At 38.5% G+C, this 18,275-nt stretch overlaps 1 protein-coding gene across 1 annotated transcript in view; it reads right to left on the reverse strand.

Moving 5' to 3' along the window:
• Positions 1-3,059: 3,059 nt before the first annotated feature.
• The window catches only part of LOC121951540 (protein APCDD1-like), a 29,079-nt gene continuing 13,863 nt past the window's right edge, over positions 3,060-18,275 (reverse strand). Inside the window, exons 3-5 of the mRNA XM_042497905.1 lie at positions 16,471-16,996; positions 5,602-5,923; positions 3,060-4,036 (exon numbers count right to left, since the gene is read on the reverse strand). Coding sequence (XP_042353839.1) covers positions 3,573-4,036; positions 5,602-5,923; positions 16,471-16,996 — 1,312 coding nt within the window. The 3' untranslated portion in view covers positions 3,060-3,572. The remainder of the gene's footprint in view (positions 4,037-5,601; positions 5,924-16,470; positions 16,997-18,275) is intronic.

Consider the following 18,275-nt stretch of genomic DNA (forward strand, 5'->3'; position numbering starts at 1 on the left):
TATGAATATCTATGAGCTATAATAAGTGGTTTTTAGCTATTTTTTGGAGATGTCAAAATTTGACACTTTTGGCAAGGCTATACTATGCGGTTTTTGGACATTTTTTCGACATGCAACATTTTGATGTTTGGGGCCTTTTTGGGGTATATTGTCAACATGCTATACTATTACGAATATCTATGAGCTATAATAAGTGGTTTTTACCCATTTTTGGGAGATGAAAATTTGACATTATTGGCAAGGCTATACTATGCGTTTTTTGGCCATTTTTTTCGACATGCTATATTTTGATTTTTTAGGCTTTCTTTGGCCATTCTTTCAACATGCTTTACTATTACGCATCTCTATGAGCTATAATAAGTGGTTTTTAGCCATTTTTGGGAGATGTCAAAATTTGACATTTTTACCAAGGCTATACTATGCGGTTTTTGGTCATGTTTTCGATGTGCTACATTTTGATTTTTTGGACTTTCTTTGGCCATTCTTTCAACATGCTGTACTATTTCGCATCGCTATGAGCTATAATAAGTGGGTTTTAGCCATGTTTTGGATGTCAAAATCTGACATTTTTGGCCAGGCTATACTATTGGGTTTTCAGTAATTTTTTTCCACATGTTAAATTTGACATTTTTGGCATTTTTTGGCAGTTGTTTCCACTTTGTATACTATGACACATTACTACAAGCTGTAATATGTGATTTTCGGGATTTTATATGATTTGTCAATATTCAAATGGGTTAGGGTTAATGCTTCAAATGCCGGCTTGAACCTAGAGAACAGGCTTTCCATTTCCGTTTTAAATGGACATTTTCTGTTTGGTTTCTGTGTTTTGTGTGGTTGTCTTATCTTGTTTCTCTTTATCTCTTAGACGGAGTTTGGTGGAGGAACAGCAGAATGATCTAAGCCACAAAGAGTGGGAAAGATCCAAAAGGGGGGAAATGAGGGCACGGACGGTGCCAATATGATTGTGATCATAGTCCCCATGTAGTCGGAGTGCACGTGCTCACATATTCGCAACACCAACACCTATCCTATTCTTGCACACAGCCATAGGAGTGCTTTGGCCATAGCAACTCTGAAGGACAAAATGAACTTTGCAGAAGAGGACAAGTTTGTTACTGGACATCAGGAGATGTTAACAATTAAATGAAACAAAGCTTTATTATACTGCTGATCTGGCTATGCAAATGATGAGATATGTGTCAACAAATGCCAACTTTAATCCACTCACCAAATGCTGATGCCAGTTTCATTCACTTTATCTGATTGCAATATGTTTGATTCTGATTATTTGGATGAGGGGTTCAACCAGACTAATAAAGAACGTTGTTTCCCCTTCCCAGATTCACAAAGCGTCGCAGTTGATTTTATTGTCTTATTTTAATAATCTGACATGTCTTTGTCATTAGTGTAATCTTTCTTAATTTTAGGATTTCTGTCTACTTAGATAAAAGAAATAGGAGACAGTTCCACATCCACTGCCAAGGGTTCACGGTATTTGGCCAAAAGATGTTAAATAATGGGATTAACAGGGTTTTAGAATTCCTCTATTGAGAGTTTTGTTTGTGGAAGTTAAACGTGTGTCTGCTGTTAAATAAATTTTGATAGATCTGCTAATATAATGGTTAAACAAGCTTTAAGAAATTACTGAAATGTTCCCAAATTAGAGTCAAACTTAATTTACTTTTCCTACTGAAACAGACAAATATTAGGCTATATTTTAGACTCCGTTAGCAAAGGTAAAAGCTTATTGGAATGATCACTTGTAGATAGCCCCATCAAAATAAACATTTAGACTCAAACAGTTGTAAAATTTTTGGTGATTGGTATCCAAAAGAGATAAAATTTATATTTTCACTTAGTGATCGTAATGCTTTATATACTTTTCTGTACGTTTGTGACACTGATCTGGTAGAGCTTGGTTAGTAAACATTTTAATCGTCGCACTTTAAATGGTTTACTGTTTCATTTAACTTTAGGCCTAAATCTATATTATAGATTTGATTCAAAATTTTCACTTCCAAAGTTTTAACTTAGATTGCCTGAAGTTTTCTGATTTACTGCAATCAAGTTAATCTTTTTCTTGGGGCTTCTTGATTGGGGTTCAATTTTTGTTTGCTTTTGTTTGTTTTACTTTGAATTAGAATAAGCAAAAAGTGGCCAAAAACGTCATAGTACAGTATGTCGAAAAATGACAATTTTTGACCTGTCAAAGAAATGGCTGAAAAGGACTTATTATAGCTTGTAGAGACGCGTCATAGTTTAGCATGTTGAAAAAAAGGCCCAAAACTTCATAATATAGCATGTAGAATAAAAAGGCCAAAAAGGTCATAGTACAGTATGTTGTCAAAAATATCCCAAAATGGCACCAAAATGTAATAGTATAGCACGTCCTCAAAAATGACCCCAAAACATCACAGTATAGTTTGGATTCTATTTTATAGCATAATTAGTTCTACTGAAAAACTCAATTTAAATTTATGTTAAAAATGACTTAAACATCATAGAATGTGATTTTTGTCGGGATATAAGTGTGCATGTGTGGTTTTTAACTTACAAAGAGGTAAGTATGCAACAAATTATTGCTTTAAAAACCGCAATTGATCAAAATTAATTAACAAACCTTTAATCTTAAAAAAGAGATTTCTTGATGTCCAACACAGGTTCAAGTCTGCGTACACTGAACAACAGTTAACTAGCTATAAGAAAGTTTTTTACAGTATGCTGTGATTATGCTCCATATTGAAGTTTTGGTTTGTTAGTTTGCTAGTAAGTTCCCAAACGTCCTTACTTTATTGCCTCTTTACCGAAATTACCAAACTATTGTGTTTAAACAGTTAATTCTTGCACTGACTGCCAAAATAGCAGATTTTTGCTATTTAAATTTTCTCTAGAAAATTTTACAGTTTTTTTTTTTACAGTTTTTTCACAATTTTTGAGTTTTTGAGACAATGCCAATTTGTATGGTGATTTTTATTTTATTTTTTTAAGTGCTGTTTCCCAATTTACATATGACACAATTTCAAAATAGCCACTAAAATGAGGAATAAAAATGTCTCTTTAAAATGCATGGAATTTGACTTTTATTGTATCCAAAATAGCATCATGATCTTAATGTGGAATAGATGACAGAAAACAGCTCCTGAGTTTGTTGTTATGTAAGGCGATATTTAAAGAAATTGCTGTTATATTAGTATTCAAAGTTCCCTTTTACTGTAAACAGTCACTATCCACAAGCACGTCTCTTCGAGACAGGGTGCTTATTGTCAAGAGTTAATCATAGAAAAATTGTCTTTTTGCAGTAGCAAGAAATGCCTTGGTAACTGTAGGTAAATACGCTGTATAAAACATAGTCTCAGGTCTGTGTGGATATATAATCTTTGTATATATGTGGAAACACAGAAAGGTTGGTCTTTGGTTCCACTCTAAAGTGCTAAAGTTTCTGTGGTGCAGCAGTGTCTTTGGTACCTGGGAAGGAGTCCAGAGGATCAGGGGCACCAGTTTTCATCCTCTTTGACATCAGGGAAGTTTATATTTGCTCTTGTAATCCACACTCTCGTCCTGTTGCGTCTTTATGTAGAAAAACAAAAAAAAAGAGACGTGATAAATGAGACAAAAGCCACAGTGATGTGTTGCTGGCTGCCTCGGTGCCATCCTGTGACGTCATTGTGGCGCAGAAGAGGCCTGTCGATGTCGTCCGCTCTGCTGTACTCGGACGGCTGGCTGCTCGCTGAACACTGCACCAGGGGCATCTGGTAGGAGGTGGCCCGCTTCTCGGGTCGGTCTGGGCTGGAGCCGTCGCTGGGACGCTGGCCGTTGTAGAGCAGGTAACGGCCGTGTGCATCCTGTTCCATGCGGAAAAGCTCGTACTCTGTGTGGGGGAGCCGGATGCCCAGTGCAACACAGCCGTTGGTCAAAGTGACGTCCTGTTCCACCCCGACCTGCCAGGAACCCTGCACTCCACACTCGTTACCGTTGAAGACGTTCAGGAGGGACGTGGTGGCAAAGTCCATGGGCGTCACTCTCATGTGGTTCACTGGAGGAGACAAAACAAGAGACGAGCGCCAACAGATTCTTACTACGAAGTATTTGACATGTTATATGAAGGTATTTTTCGAGATGAAAATTTGACATACTCTACTATGACTTTTATATACTATGACGTTTTTTGACATAATATACTAAGACTTTTTTGACGTTTGTTATGACATAGTTAACATGCTATACAATGACTTTTTGGGCTTTTTTTCCTTCAACATGGTACACTATGACTTTTCTGAGGTTTTTCCAACATGCTATACTATGACTTTTTTAAAATGTTTTTATTGACATCTTATACTATGTCTCATACTAATTGTTTTTGGACATGCTTTAATATGACTTTTTTGACTTTGTTTTTTGGACATGCATGTTATGAATTTTTTGACATACTAAACTATGACATTTTCAAAAAAAATTTTTAAAATGTCTTTTTTGACTTTTTTTCAACATGCTATCTAACTTTTTTTGAATATACTGAGTTTTTTTTTGAGGTACTATAATATGACTTTTTTAAAACATTTTTTCCCCCCGACACATTATACCATGACTTTTTTCAACATGCTATAATATTACATTTTTCGACATACTATACTATAGATTTTTTGTGACATACTATGAAATTTTTTCAGCATGCTATACTATGACTTTTCTGGGTTGAGTTGAGTTTTTCTCAGTTTACTATACTGTGAGTTTTTTTTTTTTTTTTTTTACTTTTTTTGGACATCTTATATTATGACTTTTGGTGCGTTATCAACATGCTAGACTATGACATTTTTTGAGATACTATACAACGAATTTTTTTCGACATTTTCCGTGACATTTTTTAAATATACTCTATGACAGTTTTTAAAACATTCTTTTAGGCATGCCTTACGATGACATTTATTTATTTATACGACATATTATACATTTTGACTTGTTATACTATGGCATTTTTTAACCTAAATTAAATTACATTGTTTTTTATCAACTATACTATAAACTAAACATTCTTTTTCAGCATACTATAACATGTTTGGACATACTGCACTGTGACTTTTTCAACAATTTTTTCGACATGGCATACCATGACTTTTTTGGACGTTACGCTGACTTTTGTAACTTTTGTCTTGAGAAGTCACAGTATGACTGTTTTTCAGTTTTTTTCTCCACTACTATTTTTTATAATATATAAAATAATATCTATTCTAATTTTGTTTTGTATTTCTTGTTTTTTATGTTTTTACCTTCTCTTTTTAGCTGCAGCCATGTCTGTCTTTGTGCTGATGAAATACCTGAATTTCTTCTCTGTGAATGAATAAAGGTTTATCTTAATGTAAACTCCAGTGCTCTCCTCGCTCTATGATACGGTTTTGTTGGAAATGCTGCAAATAGAAACTCAGATGAAAAGCACGGTGCTTTGAAACAGCAACAACCACAAAATGTGTGACAGAGCCTGAAGTCTGTGTCACACTGTCAACACGCTAACAAATATTTGCATTCACTGAATGAAGTTACAGGCAGTAAAATAAGAGGGAAGATTTAGTTTTCTAGTCAGTTTTGAAGAAAATAACCAGTTACCTTTAAAGACAAAATCTGTCCCGCCCATGACGCGGGTGGAGTGAAGCCCCCGGCTGTAGCGTCCGCGGGCGTAGATGGTGAAGGTGGGGTGTTTGCAGACGGGGTCTGAGTAGTGGTAGTAGTGGCCCTCCCAGGTGTGGTTGTTATCATGGAAGATGAAGTGACGGGTGAGGAAGAGGACCTCGGGGCGAACTTCACAGCGCTGGCTCACCCACTGACCGTACAGCCCGACGGTCAGGTCGGCCCGCGGCGGCAGGATGGGAGGGTGAAACTCATCGGAGCGATAGATGATGCGACAGGCGATGCAGCCGTGGTCGTGGTTCTGGGAACAAACGGGAAGGGAAAAGTGAGCCGAGTTAAACATACAAACACAACAAAATCTATGAAGTAAAACCTAGAGGAATGAAAACAAACTACTACCAATATGAAAAACAAATAGAAACAAACAAACAACGCAATGACTTAATCCGATGATGTAATGCTTTCTTAGAAAATATAACATTTATGAGGTTTTGTTAGATTTTTTTAACTAGAAGCATTAGTGAAACATGAGCAGATTTCTTTCATTTAAACCACCGTGGGTGAGATTTGGAATTTATTTTATGTTTTTAAAGATTATTTTTTGGCATTTTAGCCTTTATTAGATAGGACAGATCAAAAGTGTAAAAGGAAGAGAGAGAGGACAACATCCAGAAGAGGATCAAGCAGGATTTGAACCTGAGGCCACTGTGGCAAAGACACAGAGTTCATTAAAGTGGCAACAGCTTTAACCACTCAGCCACCAGCTCACATTGGAAAACTCCTTGATAATACCCATATCACTATTATCAAATATGTTATCATCACAAAAAAAAAGATTTCTACATGTTGTGGTTTAAATGCTGATGATTGAATCTGGTTTAAGTTCTCAGCAGATTTTTTTATTTGCACACCTGTGAGATTTTTCTTTGCAAGCTACTGAGCCAAACTGATACTGGATCTTTGAGTCTGGTACTGCTGTTGGTTAGACTTGCAGTATTTTTTTTTTTACATAAAAGGGGCAGTTCACCCCTTTATCAATCTTGATAGTTTTCCCAGGGTTTCCATGGTCATGAAAAACCTGGAACAAGCAAGGTATTTCTCAATAACGCCAGGAAAATGTGGCAGGAAAAAGAAATATTATGGGCCGCTTTAAAGTCATGGAAAAGTTTTGAAATTTTGTCCATGAAAATGTGTGGGAACCCTGTTTTCCTCTTACCTGTGGTGTTATTTATCAGTCAAGATTGTTGGCGAAATCACCGCTCAGAAGGAAACATGCATCTACTGTCTATTCTAATTTATATTGTGATACTCCAACTTTGACTAGATGCACACTTCCTTTTGCACGGTGATAAATTTGCCTGGTGTATTAAAAGTTTCTTGGTTTTTGGAAATAAACATTGCTGTTGAGTTTTATGAATGTATTTTTTAAGTGCCATCTAGTTCCATTATATTGGAGAGAAGGCAGACATCTCTACAGCAGATATCTCCAACACTCTGCAACTCACACCAAAACAATCCAGACTGATAAATAGCACTAAAGATGAGAGGAAAACAAAAATACTAAATGCTATACTTTACAAATTATACTTACATTTTCACCGAAGTAGTTAAATAAACAAGAAAGGGGCACTTTACAGGTGAAAATAAACTTGTGAGTGCTCCCTATGAACAAATACATGCTCAGGAGACAGTTTTTAAATTACCTAAACAATACAAAAAACTTAAAAATGTCTTAGCACATTGGCCAACAAATATTCTTTTTTATGCCTGCAATAAGGTCATATTTGTTAATATAGTTGGGCTCCAATAAACAGCCCTGTGCAAAGTAATTTTTACAGATAAGCTCACAAAATCCCAATTTAGTGACCTTTCACATGATAAAATAAATCAGCTGTTGAGGCTGTGAAGTGTTTACAAGCTCTGAGCAAAAGTTCCCACTGATAAAATCCAGTCATATGAAATCTGTCAGCGCTGAAAGCTTTTTTAATCCATCATCAGAATATTGTATCGTGAAATCCACATAAAGGACCTCTGGCATTTGTTCAGAGGTGAAGGAGGAAAAACTATTTCCTTCAGTCTGAATCTCTCGAGTGCTGGAAGCCGGACAATGTTCCAGCATTTTCTCAGGGTGATCACATCATTTCAGCGTTTAAGACAGATGTCTGGTCGAACTACAGCCATGACAACAGGAAGTCACACAGCAAACGGCGAGCTGAGCTTTCATGCTACTTACAAACAACAGCAGGGTTTCCCTTATTCACCCTCATACAGACAAAAAAGTCCAAAAATGACCATTAACCCTTTGAAATCTGGAGCGATATCACTTTTCTTTTGCTGCTTTCAGATGCCTTTCGTGAGCATTTAAGCCTTTAAACACAGAAATTTGGTGCAAATTATTTCAAAAACATATGAATAAAGTCAATAAGCAAAAAATTGTGCCACAAATTGCAAGAAATTGTTGATTTACAAAATTATTTTTAAAAAGCTATGGAAAAATGTCTAGGAAAAAAAAAATGAAAAAGGCTAGGGAAAAGCTAAATTTGTTATTATGAAAATTTAATATTTAAAATTAAGCTACAGAATAATTTTATAAATTCAGCATTTTTTCAGGTCATTTCCTAGTTTGAAGTTCTTATTTTAATGTAATTTTCTAACTTTATTCTAATTTCTTGCTGATTTTTGGGTAATTTCTTCTTTCTTCTTTTTTGAAAGAAATCAAGTCAATTTTCCAAGGTTTTCAAAGGGTTAATCGTGTTAAATTTATATCATATCTGGTTTAGCGAAGCCTCGGGGCGGCGTGTGATCGGAATATCCACAAACGGGACAGCTGTGGCGCTCTGGCTGCAGAAAAGACGGACAAAATCTCTTCCAAAGACTAAACTCCAGGGAGGCGGTGGAGTTTTTGTTATTTGAGGGTGGTCAAAATTTAAGACCTAACCTCCCAAACCCAATCACTCTTTTCCCAGACAACATTACGTCCGCATGAGATTTATAGCAAGTAAGAAAAAAATGAAAAAGAAATGCTGAAAGACGGAGAAAAAACAGGAGTATCACTACATCCTACAGATGAGATAATCCCACTGCAGCTCCACAACCGCCTAAGAGTGAGAGGTTAATGGGACGACTGGAGGGGAGGCCTCCCTTGAATATAGCCCCGTGTGTATTTTTACTACACTTTTGCATCTGTGTGTGTGTGCGTACGAGTAAGAAATATATACGTAGCGGGGGGAAAAAAGAAATAAATACAGTGTGCAGAGAGGAAAATATATTTTAACATATATGTGGATACAAGAACATGAGCAGAAGGTGGGGGAGTTTCTGCAGCAGGTGTGGGAAAACATGTTCCAGATCTGCAGAAACTCTGAGCCCATAAAACACAGACAGCCTGTCTGAGCTGGAAAACTGGCCCGAGTATGAACACATCTTCCCTCTGCGGATACTATTGCTCATCTAAGGCAATAAATAGTGCAAGCAAGGATTCACAAGAGGGAGAGACATCTATTTCCTGCATTTACACATAAATACACAGATCAGTCACAACATTTAAACCACTGACAGGAGAAGAGTATAATATTGATCATGTCATTACAATGCAATGTTCTGCTGGAAAAGCTTTGGTCCTGGCATTAATGTGTGTGTCACCTGATACGCACCAAACTCTAAACACTGTTGCACACCAAATACGCCCCCTTATAGCAACAACACTGCCCAATGGCAGAGCCCAAACAGGACAATGAGTTCTTCCACACCGCAAAAAGCTGTCCAGGAACAACCCAGGCAATGTGATTAAAAGCACAAGGCGTCAAATTGGCCTTCAAAGCTCCAAGATCCCAATCCCATCAAGTCTTATCCACGGAGGCCCCAAAATTGCAACAAAAGAACTCAATGGCTCTGCTGCCAACACCCTGGTGCCAGACACCACAGAACACCTCGAGAGCTGCCGTGTCCATGTCTCGACAGGTCAGAGCCAAGTCCGCTCAAAAGAAGCCCCGCCGTCTTGGTTCTGACTCGTGGAGGCATGAGACAGGACCTCTGGGGTACCGAAAAAGTCCCTCAGAGGCTTGCATTCATGAGAATGAGACGGAAACGAGGTCAAATTGACTTTGACCTCCACCATCAAAATCTGATCAGTTCATTTTTGAGTCCAAGTGGACATTTGTGCCAAATCTGAAGAAATTCCCTCAAGGTTTTCATGAGATATTGTGCAGGGATGACGAAGAGAGTCGAGTCTGTTTAATCTCACTTCAACAGCAAAGAATGGAAACGAGGAGAAAACAGATAGCCGCATTCGCATTCAATGCAGCTGCTCGCGATTGGTCAGATTGTTATTTGGGCGGGAACTCCACCACTGCGGAAATCACAGGGCTCCTGCACCCTCACAAGATAGAAACGCTCGTATCCCGGATATTTTAACCTCACTTCAGCATAGCGGGGGTAAGTGGGGGCAGCCTATGTGCACCACCCAAAAACATAATGTCGACAGCCACGGCTATGGTTGGCGCAGAGGCATAAAAACGGAAATGTAAAACTAAGTATTCACCACCAGGAACTAAGAACTAGTGAATGTTTTCAGATTTTTTACATTTGATTACCATCCAATAAAAGAAAGTGATGCTATAATAAACTAATCTCAATTTGAATGCGTAAAAGCCCGGACAAGCTGCTCGCAGTAAACTTTTGCACAATTTAAACAGAAAAAAAACACATTGTTGCAAATGTCTTTGCCACAACATACAATGTCCAACTTGTTCAAGCTTGTGCTTCAATAAATTGTTGGCTCTTCACGCTGAAGCAGAGCACTTTATACCCTGACTGGAACTGAAGAGAAAATAGGAAATGAGGAATGATATTACTGCCTTTGCTTCATATGAATTATATTCATCCATTATATTTTTTACCACTATGTTTGGCAGCTAAATTTGTCTGAATTGACGTACAAATGAGCTACAATCCAAACCACAGCACAAGGAGCAGAATTAGAACTGAATCTCACTTTGTTTGGCAGCCATCTTTCATTTGGGCATTTTGGGGATTACCGCCATACTTCAGGGGGAGATGATGTCCAGAAGCAAACATTTTACGAGGAACAGAAACCACGTCAGGCTTTAAAACGCCTCTTGGTTATATCATAGTTACTACACCCATATTTATTTCTATGTTGGCATCCTTAGAGGAAGACCAGAAAGCAAGACCAGCATCTCTCCTGTGAGACGACGTCCCAGGAATTCATAATAAGAGTCTTATCTCAGCCTTTGTGGCTTCATTGCACAAGTTTTAAAAGTATTTCAAAGGCTTACAGGCTCACAAACAAGTAGCAAGAGACAACTAAACATAAACCAAACTCAGGAAAGCAGAACAAATTAGTCTCTGCACGAAGGATACGTGCTCAAACAGGATAACCACCGAAACACTTTACGAACAGCAACGACATAAAAACACAGATCCCTTCCTAACAAGCATCATTATCAAGTGGTCGATACTGTGCCTCGGTGACGCAGCAGAGAACCAGGCGACAGAAAATGGAGAAAACAGATTAGAAACAAATTTCGAAAACAAAGTCTGCTGCCCTGCTCTTGCATCACTGCTGAGATCCACCCAATAACCACAAATGAACATGCTGGCACCAGCAAATGTTCTGGACTGGGACCAGCTCTGGGTATACCGCTCAAGATTAATGGATTGGATAGTCACCATGGCAATAAAAAAATCCCCAAAAGAAGCCATTATGACCTCAAGAGATGGTCAGATTTAATGCTTTTTGTGTAGAATGGAGCGAAGTATTTCAGACCACCAGAAAAGTATAGAATATAAAACCTTATTGACTGTATGTGCAGAGCTGATGACCAATGAGGCCCAAAACTGACCAAAGTTGTAAAATTTGTAACGATGTCTAGAGAAAATGCTTATAATCAAGCCTTGTATTATTATAGAAGTATAATAAAACACTTAAAGGGTCAAATCACATACAAAACTATATTGATGAGAGGGGGAATTAATTCTGAGTTTATCACGACAAGAAACTACTTTCACACTAAACATCAGCCCCTTTAACACTGCATATTCAAGGTGGGAACGTCACCTTATTTCACCTCGCTGTTCTGTGTAAAAAGTACAAATGTGGAATGGGGGGACAAGCGTTATCTTGCCTTTAAGCGGGCAGTGGAGGTAGCTACAGTGCAGAATCGGTCTGTGTGAAAGGGACAGCCGGACGGACTGGGCAGGTTTAACATTTGACAATATGTTATGCACGCAAACCCACCGCCGGGACATTTATAAAGCAGCTAGAAGCAGCTCACATTAGACTTTAAGAAAAAGAACAGCAACTGGAACGTCAAACATTGGGGAGACAACAGCCTTTTTTAAAAAGAGATCATAAGCCCCTTCTTTATTTTGCCTTTGCAGTTTTACACAGAACCAAACAACCGGGCCATTATAGATTATTATAGATAGCATGCTGGCATTGTGGAAGCAACAGAGGCTCAACGTTTAACACAACAGCTACCACCTCTAGTATGACATATAAAGTGTGCATCAGCAGCACTTTCTAAACAATAACAATAGCATTAACATGGCAATAACAATAATTTACCATCCCTGTTACATGGCAGCTTTTCTCGTACTCCGCTAAGAGGGTAAGGAGCTTCCAAATCTCATTGTTTTCCCAAATTGCAGACATTTACAACGGCTGCTCTTCTTCTTTGAGCTAGCCACTTAGTGCTGCTTGCTGCTTTTTAAATCTCCTGCAGTTGGTTGCAAGCATAACACATCGTCATGACATCACACCCGCCCCACCCATAGTCACATCTGGCTTTATTTCTTATACACATCTTGTGTAAGACGATTCTGTCCCCCCTTTCTGCTGTAGTATTTTATATACAGAACGGTGAGGCAGTAAAACGACACAATATTCCTGTCTTGAACAGGCACTGTAAAAGGGGTGATTGAAACTGTAATTAAAGGTGGTATAATGTCAAAACAATTATCAAAGGACCATTTTTTCTATATTTTTTTGTCCATTTTTTTTCTGAAACCCTGCGCATCACACAGCCTGAACAGCAGCTGAACCACGCCTGAGCAGGGCTGCTTTTGTGGGAAGTGTGGCTACTCTAACCCCTCTAAAATTGCCAAAAAAAAAAAAGTTCCACAACACATACACACTGCTCATACAGGCAGTGTGACCCTCTGAGCAGAGGACAAGATCAGCCGCCATATAACAGAGATGGTAAACGATTGTTATTGCCATTTTATGCCATTGTTATAGATTATATGAATGAATGAATGCTTTTATTTCAGTGTCATGCCATCTAGTGGCCCATCCCTCATGGGATTATATGACACCTTTGCAACAAGATGCACAATAGTCCATATTACATGTTTCATTACATGAAGATAGCTTCCAGTATTGCTGGCAAAAAACCCCTGAATAAAACCCAAAACAGATGCAAAATTTTACAAAGAAAAGAGAAAAAAAATCAAAATAATAATAATAAAATTAATACAAATTAATAAAGCAAAATAATAAAGCAATAATAATAATAATAATAATAATAAATCAAAATAATAATAATAATAATAATAATAATAATAATAATGCTTCCTTCCTCATGTCCTGGGCTTTCTCCAAATAAGTTGCTAACTTAAATGTCTCTTTTTCAAACAGCCAGTTCAGTCACTGAGAGTCATCATTATAATCAATATATTTACAAAGGGCTGCCTGTCACTTATATTATATGTCACATAAGAGGCTGAGGTAATTTTGCTACGTATCACAACCGTCACACCTCGGATGCCGGTGTGTTATCTAAAATCATACACCGGAGCAGCATGATGCTACAGTTGTTTCTGTGGGAAAAAGCAAAACTGGTGTGATATGATGACTGGACTTTGTTTTGGCCCTATCACGGGATCTCTGTGTAAAAAAGAGCAATAGTTATTTAACCGTTATATATTGTTAATCAATTTTAACAAAATGGCAACAGCATGATGTCTTAAGAAACAATGAATAAGAAGTTGGGGTTTCTGAAAAGAGATTTTACATTTCAGTTCTGTAAACGCCACAATCAGAACTCGGTTCACCTCCATTATATTTGGGTGGCAGCAGTAAAACTGATCTTTAAAAACTTGGCAAGTAAAAACAAAACCTGACCCTTTTAGGCGATGCTGTAATTATGTTAGGTGCTTTGAAAGTGCACCTTGAAGTGAATCACACCCTCACTTCCCCCTCACTCAGGAAAGACTGGGGCGAAATAGAGCACATGCAACACTTTGATTTGAGCCTCAGGCATGCATGAAATCAGACCTGGTATGCGCTCGCTGGAATAATTCATATGGCCGCATGATTCCAAATTCTAGGAATACCACATGTTGATCGCTCCCAGAGATAGGCCGGGTTTCACATTGCGCCTCTGTGGGCCGGAGGGGCTTAAAGAGAGCAGCTCTGGTCATTACAGCACCACGGGGGAGCTGCTCTGATCACAGATCCTCACTGCACACTCTGTTTACATTCTGATCAGCAACACCAAGCTCCATCATCCCCCTACAAATGGATGTTTATTTAGACAGCGGACCCGAACAGGATTTCGTTGTAATCTCTGTAGAGGGTGACAGTGAAAACATCACTCTAGGGTTTCACCCGGCGGGGAAACTGCTGTTCAGCAGTGTAAATAGAGAAATTACATCCCCTAAGCTCAGCGGAGGGAAGAAAGGGCTCTTTCTTGTCGTTAGATTTGGGAGATGAAGTCAGTTTGGACATAGTTTCTGGTTTCTACCAGCGCAAATGTTTAGTGTCAAAGGGAAAGACTGTTGACATACACGCTGATCCGACATCAGATTTGGATCTAACAGTATCTGAATAAGTCTTAGAGGGCGGTTTGTTGCTGCAGGCAGGTGGACTTTAGTGCCACAGAGCATTTCAGATTGAATGTCAATGACAGAAATGAATTTTGATCAGACCACCACTCTGATGCCTCATAAACAAAGACTTAGCTGAAACATCATTTTGTACTGGTCTCCTTGTAGGCCATGCTTGAGATGAACCCTCTTAAAAGAGCACTGTTCTTAAGGTCAGTTCATGCTCTCTCTGGTGTGTGTGGTCTTTGCTGTGTGGAGGGTCGACACAGTGGGAGTTCAGCAGAGGTTCTCCACCGAGCTGCGTGCTCGGGACCAAAAACAAAACTCTACCTCTGGCTTGGTCGTGCATTCCAACAAACACAAAACGCAGCGGACGGGAATAATTTTCATTCTGTTGGCTGCACGAGCGACCAATTCAGGTAAGTCTGTGTTCAACACTCAACAGGTTAACACTGACGAGAACTACAGACCACGGTGGACTCACACACAGTTTGTGACCGAATGCCAATATCTTTACTGCAACAATATTGTAGAGCTGACTATTGGTGCTTTCACAAACTATTGACAGAGATTTATGATTTGATTTGATTTTGGGGTAAATACGTGTAACAGAACAGCTACAACATTCTGGTAAGTTCAGAAAATTGCATCAGTTTACTGTAATGAAGCCTTTAAAACCTGGAAACGATGACAGTTATGATGTTATGATATCCAAATTGTAAGAGGATATCTACTCTCATATCAAGATATCAATCAAATATTAATATATCTTCCTAACAGGTGTAGCTGGAATACTTTTATCTTCTATTGTGTATTTATTAGTCTGAAAAGCTGAAAGCAGCACAGTCAGAGGGGAAGATAACGTTCAGTCAAATTTCAGGAATGTATGACAGTAATAAATATTACGTACTGCCGAAGCCCCAAACATGACATTCAACACAACAGCATCAGCCTCTAGTGTGACATATAACATACAAAAACAACAATAACACTGGCATTAACATGGCAATATTGATCATTTACCGTCCTTGTTACATGGCGGCTGATCTCATCCTCTGCTCAGAGGGTGAGGAGCTCCTGAGCCTCGTTGTTTTCCTAATTTCCTGACATTTACAGCTGCTGTTCTTCATGAGTTAGCCGCTGACTACTGCTGGCTGCTTTTTAAATCTCGCGCGTTGTATCACAAACATGACAAGCCATCAATATGTAACAACTGTCAAAGTTCCCTTCCAGACATCTTTTCATATAGACACTGTTTCGGCGCTCCCGTCCTGGCTTAAAGGCGAGAAACTGTGACCCCCCAGTTCAACAATTGTATCTTTCATACAGAACAGCAATAAGACACAATAGCGCAATATTCCCTCCTTTAAAAGGCAGTGTAAAAGGGACGACTGAGACATTTTACTTAAAATCACAAATGGCAACTTCATTTTGGCACCAGAGAAAAAATGTCAGGGGAAAGTCAGTACTGTACATCATCTGAGAAACAAAAATGTTTGTACTGAATTTTATGTCAATTCATCCAATAGTTGTTGAGATATTTCAGCCTAAACTAAAGTGGTGGATAGACCAACAGATAGACAGTGCAATGATTAGCAAAGTAAAAAAAACAACGAAAAACGAAACAAACTTTTGTGATAAAGACTTCAGTTTTTCAGAATTACACAGCTCTAAATAAACCAACATTGTTCCCCCTCAAACAGTGATAGTCAACTTGTGGCCCCTGGGTCCAAATACGGCCCGCAATAGTGAGCAATAACATTCACAATAAAAATAACTGAATTTACTATTTTTTTGTATTTTGGATGAAATTAGATGCCAGAGTGCATAGAAAAAGAATAAAAATAAAGCTTGTTTATCAAAAGGGTCCAGTCGAGGAAGCACAATGTGCTTATATTCTCGAATGAAGCCTCCTGTCATTTTGCAAAAGTGGCCCCCAGGCAAAGCAAGTTGAGTATCCCTGAATTTCGAAATTAGAGTCTGTCATTGTGGGCTTACCTTGGCGTTTTGCAGGGCGGTCTGGTAGCTGGACGGCTTGTAGTACAGCCTCTGTGACGGCTCGGTGTGAATGTCCCCCAGGAACAGCTCCTCCACCAGGTGGTCCAGGTTGTGATGCAGGTACTGCTTCTCCACCCTCAGCAGCTGCAGCTCGTGCATGGCGAAGTTAAGCTCCCTGGAGCAGTCGAACCCGCCCTCCTCGCTCCACAGCTCGTACATCACACTGGGCTCCCAGGGTCCCTTCACGGCTCCTCTGCAGCTGCGGTTGAGCCTCTGGCTGAGCTCTTTGGCCACGGTGGCAGTGTGACAAACCATCTGGACGCGGTGGAGGTGGTACTCTGCCTCTGTGCCGCCGCGGATGATCCAGGAGGCCTGGCGTAGGCGCAGGCGGCCGCGGATCACCAGGGTGTAGGTGGGTTTGGTGCAGTGGTTGTCCTCGTAGTAGAACTGGTGAGCCTGGAAGGTGTTGTTGGGGTAGAAACTGTAGGAGCGTGTCAGGAACTCTGGGCCTGGTCTCACCTCACAGCTGCAACAGAAAACAGTTTCAGATAAATACCAGGCAGGTTCACATGCAAGAAAAGTTAAAAAAAACCCAAAATGTTTGAAGTTGGGCCAGAGCTGAGTGTTTTCGTGTGTGGCTTTCTTTCTTTTTTCCGCCAAAATACACAAACAAGTCAGTCACAAACTGACAGTATAAAAACACAGACTAACATTACACATAACTCAAAAATAAATTAGCAGACAAAATAAATCTGCACGCAACAATTCACATGAAAATGTAACTAAAAAAGTTCAGTACAACAATACAATAAAAGGGGAAAAAAAGATGAGATACAGCATTTACTATAATAACATATTCAATTATAACGCTAGTGTGGTGAAAATAGGGAGATCATGCAGATCATTATTCAGTCAAATGGGATGGGAGATTCTCCATGTGATTGATAAAAGATTCACATATTTTACAGAAAAAATGTGTCTAAATCCTTTACAAGTTATTTTCTCTAGAGGTATACAAATGCTCATTTTTATAAGCTAGTGAGCAGCTTTCAGTACTTAAGCAATATGTTGTCTGCTCAATATATTTCAGTGAAGCTGCTGTTAAAAAGACCTCTAGACTTTATCACAAGTGCATGTTTTTACACAACATTTATGTAAGGGGTGGGAAACACAAGGAGACCCCATTAAGATATTACATAAGAAAAATGCTTTCCAGTATTCTTAGTGTTGCAGTAATATATATTGTGATATAATGTGATTTATAACCTTCAATTAACTGCAAATTTAGAAAAAACTTTTGTCAAAATCTGTTTATATGTAATAAAGTATTGAGTGATTTTATTATTCGATAAGACTATTAAAGTTGAATTTGTATTTGCAGCATTGATAATTAATATAATTAAAAAATGCATCTGGCATCTGTGTATTGATACATTGCCTTGCAAAACATTGCAATACCATGCTGTTCTTGTATGTTTACTGAACCTGTGTAAACCATTTTATATCAAGAATAACATTAAGACATTGTTTAATGTGGCATGAAATTACGAACTGAACCAAAGAAAATCTAGTGTTGACGGGGAAGTCACATTGCCATAGAAAAAGCACACCATTGTCTTTTTTTTAATCATGTTTTTGTTTCTAACTTTTAAGAAACCATTGCTTTCAGGTCGTGTCAGTATAGTAATCAGTCAGCTCGTGGTAACTTTTTTAGTCAATGTAAACATTTTTCAAGGAGGAATGCACATAATTAAGAGTAAATAACATAAAGGCATTACATTAAAATAAAGATCAAAAGAAAAATA

This window comes from Plectropomus leopardus, chromosome 12 (genome assembly GCF_008729295.1).
Source record: "Plectropomus leopardus isolate mb chromosome 12, YSFRI_Pleo_2.0, whole genome shotgun sequence".
Lineage (NCBI taxonomy): Eukaryota > Metazoa > Chordata > Actinopteri > Perciformes > Serranidae > Plectropomus > Plectropomus leopardus.